At 38.1% G+C, this 12766-nt stretch overlaps 1 protein-coding gene across 1 annotated transcript in view; it reads right to left on the minus strand.

Annotated features, from left to right (window-relative positions):
- The window catches only part of KNTC1 (kinetochore associated 1), a 65740-nt gene extending 53906 nt beyond the window's left edge, over positions 1 to 11834 (minus strand). The window contains exons 1-11 of the mRNA XM_052654808.1: positions 11706 to 11834; positions 8151 to 8271; positions 6563 to 6678; positions 5640 to 5718; positions 4789 to 4866; positions 3257 to 3291; positions 2908 to 3018; positions 1838 to 1931; positions 1417 to 1469; positions 1088 to 1203; positions 542 to 596 (exon numbers count right to left, since the gene is read on the minus strand). Coding sequence (XP_052510768.1) covers positions 542 to 596; positions 1088 to 1203; positions 1417 to 1469; positions 1838 to 1931; positions 2908 to 3018; positions 3257 to 3291; positions 4789 to 4866; positions 5640 to 5718; positions 6563 to 6678; positions 8151 to 8271; positions 11706 to 11834 — 987 coding nt within the window. The remainder of the gene's footprint in view (positions 1 to 541; positions 597 to 1087; positions 1204 to 1416; positions 1470 to 1837; positions 1932 to 2907; positions 3019 to 3256; positions 3292 to 4788; positions 4867 to 5639; positions 5719 to 6562; positions 6679 to 8150; positions 8272 to 11705) is intronic.
- Positions 11835 to 12766: the final 932 nt, after the last annotated feature.

Genomic DNA, 12766 nt, shown 5'->3' on the forward strand with positions numbered 1-12766 from the left:
AGAAAAATAGGACAGCAATGAATATCTTGGGTCAATATAAACCTATAAGCACAAGATAGCACTTCACAACCCAGGACATAGATGAAAACATTTGATACAAAGTTAAATGAAAAAATAAGTAAATCTGTTACCGTATTATTTAAAGGTTACATATAAAATTACATCCTATCTCATCTTCTAAATCCACTACCTGGAGTCCATTTTACAATTTGAACCTAAGGCAAATGTAATCTGGAAGACAAATGTAAATGTAAGGCAAATGTAACTAAGGCAAATGTAATTCCTCAGTGTCAGAACTATGAAGTATCACTATAATAACCATTTTCTTGTGGAAATGCTCCAATTAAAGTATGGAACAGAGATTTATACTATTTTTTTTTTTTAGATGAGAAAAAAGAGCTCTGCAGGGTTATTTCTGATCTGTCAAGTACCTGTGTGAACTAAGAGCTAATATATTTCGAGCACTACTTAACAACTAGTTTTGTATTAATGCTATTTCTAACACATAATATGGACAAATATGAAAAAAATTCTCCCAAACCTTCTTATTAGTAGTAGTTGTCAGAGCCACTAATTTGAGATTTGTAATCCCTCGCCTGAAAGAGAAAAGGTTTAAGTGAATCACATAAGCCAGTTGCTAGGCATAAGCTAAGTCAAAGTGATATCCTCGTACAAAAATTTATTCACACAGAAGATAATGAATTTGACTTCTCAATGTTTATGGCCTAGACTGACACTCTTTCTAACACTTTCACTCGGAGGTTGTTGCCTAACCTATTTGTTCTTAATGGCTAACAATGAAATAGTCTTTACCCTATCAGTCTGTTCACAGTTATTTGCAATGTAACACATAACGGGGCTTCCCTGGTGGCTCAGCTGGTAAAGAATCCGCCTGCAATGCGGGAGACCTAGGTTCAATCCCTGAGTTGGGAAGAGTCCTTGGAGAAGGGAAGGCTACCCACTCCCGTATTCTGGTCTGGATAATTCCATGGATTGTACAGACCACGGGGTAGCAAAGATCTGATCAGAACCAGGCAAGAAACCTGGTTCTAACAGAAGGGAAATCAATGTGAGTGTCATAACGTACCAGGTGACTGATGAAGGTGACTCTGCTTCTGTGGTGAGAAGAAACTCTTCTACATGAAGCACGGGCCAGTTCCATATGGGAGTTAGGGTGTAAATATCCCATAAGCTCAACACGTTCTGCAAAAGAGACATTTCATTGATACATCCTTTTAATGACTAAAAATTTACATTTGGGAATCTATCTTTTGATATGTAACTGAAATAAAGTACATTACACAAGACAGTAATTCACCCCAGCTAAAGTTCTTGTCTTGGTTAAGTTTAACAATATTTCCACTGTTAAATATAATACCAAGTGAAAATACTTAAGGCGAAGTATCAGAAACATACATCGGTATCAAGAACAAAAAGTAGGTTGTCTATTAGCTGGAACTTCTTTGCACCTACAAAAGAGAAAGCAAGGTGTGTAAGGACTACGTTTCTGGGTTACGTATTGCCATATTTAAGACAGTAAACTAACATACTTATGAAAAGGCAGAAGTACACGTAAACAAAAAGTTTCCATTCCCATTTATTCCCTCCCCTCTACTTTTCTGGATGACTACTAAAACAAAAAACCTCCCAGAATGAAGAGTAACAACTGCAACACTCCACGAAGTCAAATACGCAGACAATCATAGACTAATAAGCTGGCTTGTGTGCAAGAGTTATTTGCTAAAATGGCCCGTCCACATGCTAGACTTAGCATATCGACATGAAAATAACAACTCACTTTCAATTACCAAAAATAGTTTCATTAACTTATTTTTACCTTTGATAATCTCTGAATCAATAACACTCTTAACTGTCATCCCTTTCCTTGAAGAATCTGGCTCCCATTTTGATAATGCACAATTGCCAGTTCCCTACAGAAGTGAAAACAGTATGTCAATTACAAACTTGGTTTTAGACCCAAGCTCTCTTCCAAGTAGAAACATCAAAGTTGTACATGTGACTAATTTCAAAATACATTTATATATATTCAAGTTCAGCTAGCTGTTATCATCCTGTTCCTCTCTTAGTTTTCAAGAGAACAGAAAGGAAACAACAGTGAACTCCTACCACACGAACATTTAATAAGGAGCAGGCACGTTCAGGCAACTTAGAGACACCAGATAAGCTTTAAGACTTCCTCTAGAAGTATGAGACAAACACAGTGCTTGATGAAGTATTGTCATTAAAATAACTACTATTTGAAAAAAATTCATAAATATTCATTTCAAAATATTTGAAGCCCAGTGAAATACTGAACAGGATACACTCACTAGATGGGGAAAAATGCTTGCTTAATATATAAATTTGGCAAGCAAAAATGTTGTAAATGCTGTAATAATATAATACAATATAGAAGTTTTGCCTACTACGTGAATATGATATTAGATGTTTTGTTCGCTGCTGTTGCACTCATAGCTGAAGCAAAAAGTCAAAGGGTTAGTCGCTCATCTCTTTGCAACCCCATGGACTTCTATAGCCCATCAGGCTCCTCTCCATGGAATTCTCCAGGCAAGAATACTAGAAGTCATCCCCTTCTTGAGCAGATCTTCTGGACCCAAGGATTGAATCCAGGTCTCCTGTATTACAGGCAGATTCTTTACCATCTGAGCCACCTGGGAAGCCCTAACTGAAAGACATGCTAAATGTCAGGTAGAGATTAGTGAAAATAAAGATGCAATAGTTTTTCCAATGTAGAAACTTAGTTAACTTAATGAGTTAATTTCATGAAATTTTCTAATTTCCCTGTCTCTGCTATACACTACAAATTCAAAATTTTGCCAAAACTATGTTTTAATGAAGAAACATTTCAGAAAAAGAAATTTGACATTTTATATAAAAAAGAATTACCCCAATTATCACAGGGATTTCGCTTGCTAAATCACCAGCCACAAGATTGAGACAACCGAGAGTATGATAATTCTCAGTAGAAGTAAAGCTGGACTTGATTTGTCCTTGTAACTGCAAGATTAAAAAAAAAAAAAAGAATGTTATATATATGCTCCATATTCCAAACTCCTTGGAAAGATTGATAAAAATCAGTTAAGTCAACAGTTACAAATGTATCTTTTAATGGGAATGTCATTAAAATGTTTCATCATGCTAATTCCCCCAAATCGACCATCAGACAATTACGCAGAAACACTTTTTTAAACTGGCATTTAAGTTTTAAGAAGACAGTGTGGTTTTGTCTTCTTACCGTCTTAGCTGTACTGAAGTCTGCCTTTTCAATCGCTGCATGAAAAAAGAGAAAGTAGGCTAAATTTATACTATGAAATAAAATACATACGAGTCTCCCCTTTTGTGTCAGGATGAAATTATATACAATCTAGTGAGAAGAACAACTGGTCAGAAGTTAATAAAGTGCTGGTGACTTTTCAGTTTTGCCCTTGACCAAAGAAATAAACTGTGATGGCATGTTGTACTCAGGGCACCCGCCAGCGGGTCTTACATCCTTATAGTGCGTCTCCACACGTTCGCTCACCGAGGTTCTTCCTACTCACAGTCTTCTCCCTGTCCCAACTCTCCTAGGCAAGCTCTGAAGTGCTACCTGTGGTGTCTTCTTCACTTTGCACTCCCTTTTGGAAGAGCTGTGGCACTTGTCTGGCTCCTTCATCAAACTTTAGAGAACCGTGTATCTTAAACCTCCTCATATCCCCAGGATCTGGCACACTCTTAGCACAGGTATGCATGCATGCACAGTCGCTTCAGTTGGGTCCAACTCTTTGTGACCTTTGTGACCCTATGGACTGTAGCCCACCAGGCTCCTCTGTTCATGGGATTCTCCAGGCAAACATACTGGAGTGGGTTTTTGTGCCCTCCTCCAGGGGATCTTCCCAACCCAAGGATCTAACTCTTATCTCCTACGTCTCCTGCATTGGCAGGCGGGTTCCTTACCACTAGTGCCACCTGAGAAGCCTTCTTAGCACATAGTAGATCTTTAAAAAGCAATTGTTGAATACATCCCTGGAATCAATTCCTCAATCTCTGCCAGCTCAGAGGGATATAAGATCCACACAATTCACTAACACACTCTAGATTACTGCCCTGTATTATTAATTATTAACGTAATCATTTCAGTTTACAGGTTCATTCATTCCAGCAAAAAGCATTTATTACTATGCTAGCATATCGCTCGTCTCTCCGACTAAGTAGTAAAGTCCTCGAAGGCTATAAATAAATATTTCTTCAGATTCTGTTGCAGCCCTAACTTGGAGAATAAGTATATTACAAATACTCAAAGTATATCCAGTATCAAAGAATAGAGTTACACTAAAATATTCTCAGAGACTATATTAAAATCACTTGGAAAACTCGTAAGAAATATTGCTGTGGGGCTTCCCTGGTGACTCAGCGGTAAAGACTATGCTTGCCAATGCAGGAGACACAGGTTCAATTCCTGGTTTGGGAAGATCCCACATGCCGAGAAGCAACTGAGCCTGTGCACCACAACTACAGAGCCTGTGCTCTACAGCTCAGGAACTGCAACTACTGAAGCCCATGCTCCCTTAGAGCCCGTGTTCCACCGGAAGAGAAGCCACAACAATGAAAAGCCTGCACATCCCAATGGGAGAGCAGAATTCCTGATCTCTGTAAATAGAGAAAGCACATGCTCACCAACGAAGACCCAGTGAAAACAAAAAATTAATAAAATTATTGATTAAAAAAGAGCCCTTTGCTAAAAAAAAAAAAATTCACTGCCAATCAGTAATAAGAAAATACATTACTTACCTTGTTGAATTTTTACAAGCTGCAGGTTCGTAATACAAAAAAGTCCATTGTTTGTAAGAAGCAGCATATAATAGGTATCTATTAAAATAAAATAAAGCCAGCTTCTTTAAAAGGCACATCAATATAAAATTTAAACCAGAGTCTGGATCTAGCTTAAAAATATGTCCATCTGCTCATTTAAAGTCTAATAACCAAATAACATAGTAGCAACACAGATAAAAGTTATTTATAAAGAGTTGGTAAATTATCTGTAAAAACAAAATTACTTCTTAGAAACTTTTATAAACCAAACTTCATTTGCCAGGAAAAAATAATCTCAGCTACATCAAAATAAAGTCCAGTTAACATTTGTTAAAAGGAAGTATAATAAATATACTAAAATCCATAGGAACATTTTAAAAGAATATTATGTATCCTTAATTATCTACAGAACTCTTAAAACTATGAAAAAAGTTTAGGATATATTATTTAAGAAGAGTTAACATTTAAGCCTCTGAAAAGATCTAAAATAAACTTATTTTTTAAAACAATATTAATTGCACTCCAAAAGTTTAACTTTGTGTGTTAGTCACTCAATCATGTCCCACTCTTTGTGACCCCATGGACTATAGCCTGCCAGGCTTCTCTGTCCACGGGGATTCTCCAGGCAAGAATACTGGAGTGGGTTGATTTCCTCCTCCAGGGGATCTTCCCAACCCAGGGATCAAACCCAGGTTTCCTGCATTGCAGGCAGATTCTTTACCAACTGAGCCACCTAGAGCAAATTAATTTATCTAATATATTAAATACAAATCTGATTTTTTAACTGAACATTATTAAGAAGATATTAAAAAAGAAATTTAAAAACTTACCCTCACTTGAACTATCTTTCTCAATAACAAGATTCCGGTAAGTACACTGATTTTCATCGTTAGCTTTCTGAACAAATGCCTAATTACAAATTAATATCAAATGATAAGATTAAACCCAGAAAAATACAATCAAAGATTATTTTCTTTAAACTCGAGGGTTATAAATTATCATTAGCAATAATTCTACCTATATCCCAAACATTTTAGTCTTGAAATGGAAAACTATTATGGACAAGTATACAGTCTTCAAACTGCAATTTTTCAGTTTTGCACTTATGTCATGTTTTGTGGATTAAAAAATGTTGCCTGCCATATCAGCAAAGGATGCTGCGGCCACATCCAGCCAGGAGGGAACTCAGGATGAAGATGAACAGGCTGCCCACTGGCCAGCCCTCAGCCACGGCAGCTACTCCAAGTGTACACTGAGGGGACTCTGGATGGGGAAGCACCTGATACTGGCCCTGGGTGGTAAAGGTGCATAAATCAAGGAATGATTTCGGTGAGCCCACTCTTGCATCTTCCCATACACAGAAAACACTAAATTCATTAACCTGAGATACCTGATTTTCTTTAGTTAACAGTGCTCTTTTGATGTTCCGACTATATGGTCTGTCTTGCAAAACTCCTATATATCCTAGTTCCTCCCTTACTTTTTCAGAGCAGTCCCTCAGAGCTATCTTGAAAAACTGCCCCCTGGGCTTGAAGTTCTCAGAAAGTCCACCCAATAACACATAATTCTCAACTTTTAGGTTGTGCATTTTTTTCAGTTTCTAAGCTATGGTTCTTAAATTCAACATTAAGAAGCATTATTCTTTTAATCTGAAACACAAATCAAGCAATGCTTTGCTAGAGTTTTTAGCTAAGAGATAGTTTAGAATTTAGATAATGGATATGAAAAACATAACAAGGTAACAAGGTCTTACATTGGTGAGTAATGTCAGCTTTGATGTTACATGAATAAGATGTAGGTTGCCACTTCTCTCCCCCACCAAAAGAAACTTTCCTTCTTGACACAGGCCAACCACGTCCACTTCAGTATCTGAAAATTTCAAATCAAAGTTATGCCAAGCTTCCTCCAAAAATGTTTATTTTCAATACAAAAATTGCAAATTTTGTTATTAAAAGTCAACTATTTAAGAACCTTCTTTTAAGTATTTCAGGAAAGTAGTGATTAATGTCGAAAGGAATGCTACTGACTCTTAGTCAATAAATATTTGCTGAGCACTGATAGGCTAAGCATTGTTCAAGGCCTTCTGTATACATCTGAGAATATTACCAAGAGTCCCATCTTCATGGAACTCAAATGCTAAGGCAGAAATAGAAGATAAACAGTCAGCATAACAATCTAATTATATGACACAAACAAAGTGATACAGAGGAGGGAAACAGAGCTCGGAAGAGCCATGTGGTATTAATTGGAGTGCTCAGGACAGCTCCCTTTGTCAGATCTGAACAAAAATTTGAAGGAGGTGACAAAGTTACTGTCTGCACAACAGCAAGAAGGCCAGGGGGACGTGAAGACTGCAAGGGGAAGACTAAGACAAAAGGCAGTAGAATGTAAATTGTTTATAACTAAAGTTTTTCACTAGCAATATCTGTACACAGAGTACTATATGTAGACAGAGTCTCACTTTCCATCGGTGAAACTGAACCTTGTGGCCCCATCAGGGTAGATATGCTAAGATTACACAAAATACGGGTTTTCCTCCTACATGTTGAGATCAAGATTTTGTTTTCACGTGCATACCTTCTAATTCCTTTTCAGGTAAGTTTGTTTTAAAATAAGTCATTACTTTTCAGCTGTTCTCACACAAACACTTCAATTTCTCTCAAAATTTCAGAAAAAGTTTCACAATATTTTCACCTATTTTCCAACAAAACCTCTGACTTGTTTGTCCCTTAGTTTACTCTTAAGTCCATATTTGCATATACATACTTAAGGCTCTTTAATCCAACAGGAATTCATTCATAAGCACTTTTTAAACATTTATAGTGCTAGAAGTATTCAAATATCTCTTGATGGTATTGAAATTATACACAAGATCCAGGAACTTGAACATGCATGTGTCCTAAGTCGCTTCAGTCGTGTCTGACTCTGCGACCTCATGGACTGTGGCGCACCAGGCTCCTCTGTCCGTGGGATTCTCCAGGCAATACTGGAATGGGTTACCATGCCCTTCTCCAGGGGATCTTCCTGACCCAGGGATCAAACCTGTGTCTCCTGCATTACAGGCGGATTCTTTACCACTGAGCCACCAAGGAAGCCCAGTTTTCTACTAATACAAAAACCATGCAAATCAACTGTTGCTCTCCTAGTATGCTTTTCCCTAGACTTATTGACAGAAAGGATCATCTCAGCGTCCTTTCCATCTCGTACTCAAGATTCATTTCTTAAAATCAGTTTAATTTCAAGTCTTATAAATAACGGAGTAAAGAAAAGGCAATGCTGTAGAAATTAGTAGCAAGATATAGTTGACTTCTAATTTGTTTACTGCATTACGTTAGACTTACCAAATGTAAGATGTAACTGAAGAGATCTACAAATACTGTCCAACAGTATCACCGACTGGTCTGCTATAATAATAAACCCATCACTTAAGCTGCATGCTTGTATTTTTGGATTTAATGAGGCCTGGAGGAGGGAAAAGTAGGACTAAAATAAAGCATTTTTATACATGTTTAACAATAGTTATTAATAATGTCATCATAATCCTAAGCACCCAAGTTTAAAACTTCACTTGACAGGCCTCTTTTCTTGAGCCCATATAACCTCGTAGTCAAGCATTTCTTTTTTTTTTTTTAATGTTTATTTGTTTGGCTGCATCGTGTCTTAGTTGTGGGACACAGGATCCTGGATCTTTTTGTGGCATGCAGGGTTTTTAGTTGTGGCATGCGAACTCTGAGTTGCAGCATATAGGATTTAGTTCCCTGAGCAGGGATTGAACCCTGCATTGGGAACGTGGAGTCTTAGCCACTGGACCATCAGGGAAGTCCCAAGCTTTTCTTTCTATGATACATCTTGAATCCCATCAGAACCCGAAACAGGGATATAGTCCAGGGTTGCTTCTGCTGTTGTTGCTCAGTCTCAAAGTCATGTCCAAGTCTTTGCAACCCTGTGGGCTGCAGCACGCCAGGCTCCTCTGTTTGCCGTAGCACAGGGCAAAGGATTCCCAAGTACAAGCCTTTGTTTCCTAAGGGTCGACCTTATGCTTGGAGAAACCAGCAGGTGTTAACACAAGTGAATGAACCAATACTGGCATAAAGTCTCAGTGTCCGGGCTACAACAGGGAGGGGGGCTGTGGTGTACTGTGAAATGAAGGACACAAGGCCCTACAGAAACTAGAGTCAGCAAAATGAAAGCCCCATGGAAAGGTGACCCTGGCATGGCCACAGCTTCCAATTTACCAAGACAATCTGCATCTTTATGTGAAATATTCTACATTTTAAATATTGGCAGCTCAGTCAACATTTTAAAAAACACTGCAAGCCAAATATGAGTCTCCAGTTTGCAGCTTCTGATGATTAAAGGTTCCCACACATATGTACCTCGAAGCAGTTGGACAGCTCAGTGGTTGAGAATGCTGTCACTCACTAGCTGAGTCATCTCAAGCAAATGCTCAACTAACTCTCTAGTAAACCAGAAACAATAATAATGCCTACAACACTGGCTGGTTTGGAGAGTCATGAATTAATTCATATAAAGGGCTTAGATCCTGATGCTGGGAAAGATCAAGGAGAGGAGAAGCGGGTGACAGAGGATGAAATGGTTGGCTGACATCATTGACTCAACGGATACGAGTTTGAGCAAACTCAGGGAGATAGTGAAGGACAGGGAAGCCTGGCATGCTGCAGTCCATGGGGTTGCAAAGTGTCAGAGATGACTGAGCCACTGAACAAGAGCACAGGGCTTAGAAGGGAACCTAGTCTATAGCATATGCTTGATAAATTGGCTCATATTACATCTGTTTCAGTGGCCACCTTCTGCAGGTGTAATTCTTGAAAACTACATTCTGATTCTTCTTACACTCTTAACCTCTTCAAACAGTGAAAAGTTACACCAAAGAAGAAACTGTGCTACACCTCCCAGGGATCTAACCAAGGCTGTTTTCTCTGCCTGGATTGCTCTTAACCTTGAGACTTTTTTTTGGCCGCATTGTGCAACGGGATTTTAATTCCTCAACCAGGGATCGAACCTGTGCCTGTTGCATCGGGAGCGTAAAGTCTTAACCACTGGACCACAAGGAAAGTCCATTTTCTTTTTCTAGTTTCCTAACTGGAAACTTAAGATTATTGACTTTAGATTTTTCTTCTTTTCTAATATATGCATGCTGCTGCTGCTGCTGCTAAGTCACTTCAGTCGTGTCCGACTCTGTATGACCCCATAGACGGCAGCCCACCAGGCTCCCCCATCCCTGGGATTCTCCAGGCAAGAACACTGGAGTGGGTTGCCATTTCCTTCTCCAATGTGTGAAAGTGAAAAGTGAAAGTGAAGTCGCTCAGTCTGTCCGACCCTCAGCGACCTGGAAGGCTTCAGTCCATGGGATTTTCCAGGCAGGAGTACTGGAGTGGGGTGTCATTGCCTTCTCCGAATATATGCATGCAGTTTTCCTCTAAGCACTGATTTTGCTGCATTCCACATATTTTGGTTAAGTTGTGCTTTCATTTCCCCTTCTTCTAAAGGCCCAAGTCAGGTGCTAGTTTATGAAATGCTCCTTAGATTGTCCCAACCCACAGTGAGCTCTCCATTCTCTGAACTCCTACTATATGTACTGTCTGTACCATTCATTTGGTATTTGGCACACACTGACTTGCACAGCTAGGTATTTTTTATTGCTGTGTCCTGTCTAACTTTAAGGAAAAATCCTAAAAAGAGCTACCAAATGCAAGCATGGGTTGCAAACACAGTATTTGCTTCAAGTAATGCCCCAAGCTAACAACTGATGAAATTTCAGTTCTTAACTGAATTCAAAGCTCCATACATACTATTCTTTTTCAACAGTAGCCCTCAGAGATCAAGAGGGGACTGGGCCACTTCCATCTTTTAAGGCTGCTGGTAATAATAAAAAATAAAGAAACACCATTTCCTCATTATAGAACCTACAGTATTCTTTACACTCTTGCCTTTTACAAATAAATACCAAGGACTAAAATTTATTTGTATTATTCATAATATTTATAAATTCCATGATTTACAAATGCCATAAAGCAGTACAGGCTGACAACAGGACACAAGTTGCGTAAAGAATGATTTTTTGAAAATCTCTATCTGCTAGCGTCTTTAACGCTCATCTGAAGCAAAAGTCAAAAGCCTACATTTTGAGACCTTTGATGAACAACGTTCCCAGAGACTCAGGCCCTCCCTTTCTAGCTCTAAAAACTACAAATCTTATCTGGTCTTTCCTTCTTTTAAAACTTTTTTCCTTAATCAGCTAATTAAAACATTACATTAACGTACTATGAGAAGTAGAGGAATCCTGGGCTATAATACTGTGACAGAAGATCATTTGTACTCTCTCTAAAAGAAACATTTGTTTGCCATCATCACCAAAATTTTATCAAAAGCAAATTACTGAGAACGAAAATCAAATAGCAATACTTTCCATAGATGGCAGAGAATAAGGTTTCAAGCCTGGTATGAGAATGGTGGAGTAGTTATTAAAAGAACAAAGTTAAAATACAGAGAGAAATTCCTGGAAAGGATAGGACAATCTCAACCTCAGTGGTAGGAGTATGAGAAGAGCTTGGGATCAGGGAGGGAGCCCAGGGGCTTGCTTCAATTCTAGGTAATGTTTCACTTCCTAAGCTGGTGGTAGATATTCTTTGTATCATTTTTGCATACATCTGTGTTTCTAAAATGCCAAGAGGAATTATGAAAAGTTTAGGTTTGGAGTATTGACCTTAAAATGATGCATAGGGAATTCAGATGGAAATTTCCAGTAACCTGACACTAAACGTTGAATCCCGGTGAAAGGACTATACTCATTTATAAAACAACTACCATGTGGCTACCAGTCTTACTAAACACAGTAAAAATTTTGTGAATGAAAACAGTGACATAACCATTACCTTTTCAGAGGAGATCTTTGCTAGTAAATCTACTTGATATAAAGCAGTTCCGTGTTCTTTTCCTGAACCAACACTTAGGTATCCACTTCCTGTATCATCATTTGTTAGCAGCTCAATATCAGTCCACATGTTTCTGAGATTGTTTTCCTGATCAGGAATCACTGCCTTCCCTATGACAACTGTAAAATCAGACCAAATTACATTGTTGCATAGACTCCAGCTCCTTGGGAAATAAAAAGGCTTTATTAAAAACATATATATATGTATACATATATACACATACACACCAATAAACAGAGACTTCTCTGTGTTATTTCTGTCACTAGACACTTTGGATCAATAAGATAAATGGAACTAGAACTACGATTATCACTAGAGAAGAACATACTAGTTTAGGGACACGAGCAATTTCGATCTTACCAATGTGTCCTAGAGTTTCTAGTATTTTGTATACCTAGGTGAAATTATAACAAGCTTTCATTTGAAAAAAATCTTTAACCAGAATAGCAAAACACAGTGAAGTTTTTTGAATGCATATCGTCTGGTATACCTTAGGTTGGTTATGGTTCCAGACGAACTTAAAAAGCCATGTTCATTCACGTTTCCAAGATTGTTACACCATAAGTGAAAATGTTAAGGAGAGGTGGAAAAAAACGGATTAGGCTTCTGACTGGACCACAGTGTGTTGGTAACCTTAGGAGTCACTTAACTATTTCATCAGCAAGGACTTAAATAACTCATTTCACTGGGTCTCCAGGGCATAGAATACGAAAATGAAAAGCAATGCTTGGATCAAGACTGGAGGGGAAAATAACCAAATAGTTACAGTTGTTTTGAAAACTGTTCAGAGATTTTAAATCTTTGACGGTAACAGTATAGGAAAGAAATGATTTTTGATTTGGGGCTCTTTTACATTAATCTGTTGTGGTCAAGCAAGTAATTTAACCTTTCTGTTCCTCAATTCTCTTCTATAAAATAGGAATACAGTTGTACATAGCCAGAAAGGTCACTGCCAGTTTCAAACGGTCACAAAACAATGCTTGGTTTCATGGCAAGCACTC

Source organism: Budorcas taxicolor, chromosome 17 (assembly GCF_023091745.1).
Source record: "Budorcas taxicolor isolate Tak-1 chromosome 17, Takin1.1, whole genome shotgun sequence".
NCBI lineage: Eukaryota > Metazoa > Chordata > Mammalia > Artiodactyla > Bovidae > Budorcas > Budorcas taxicolor.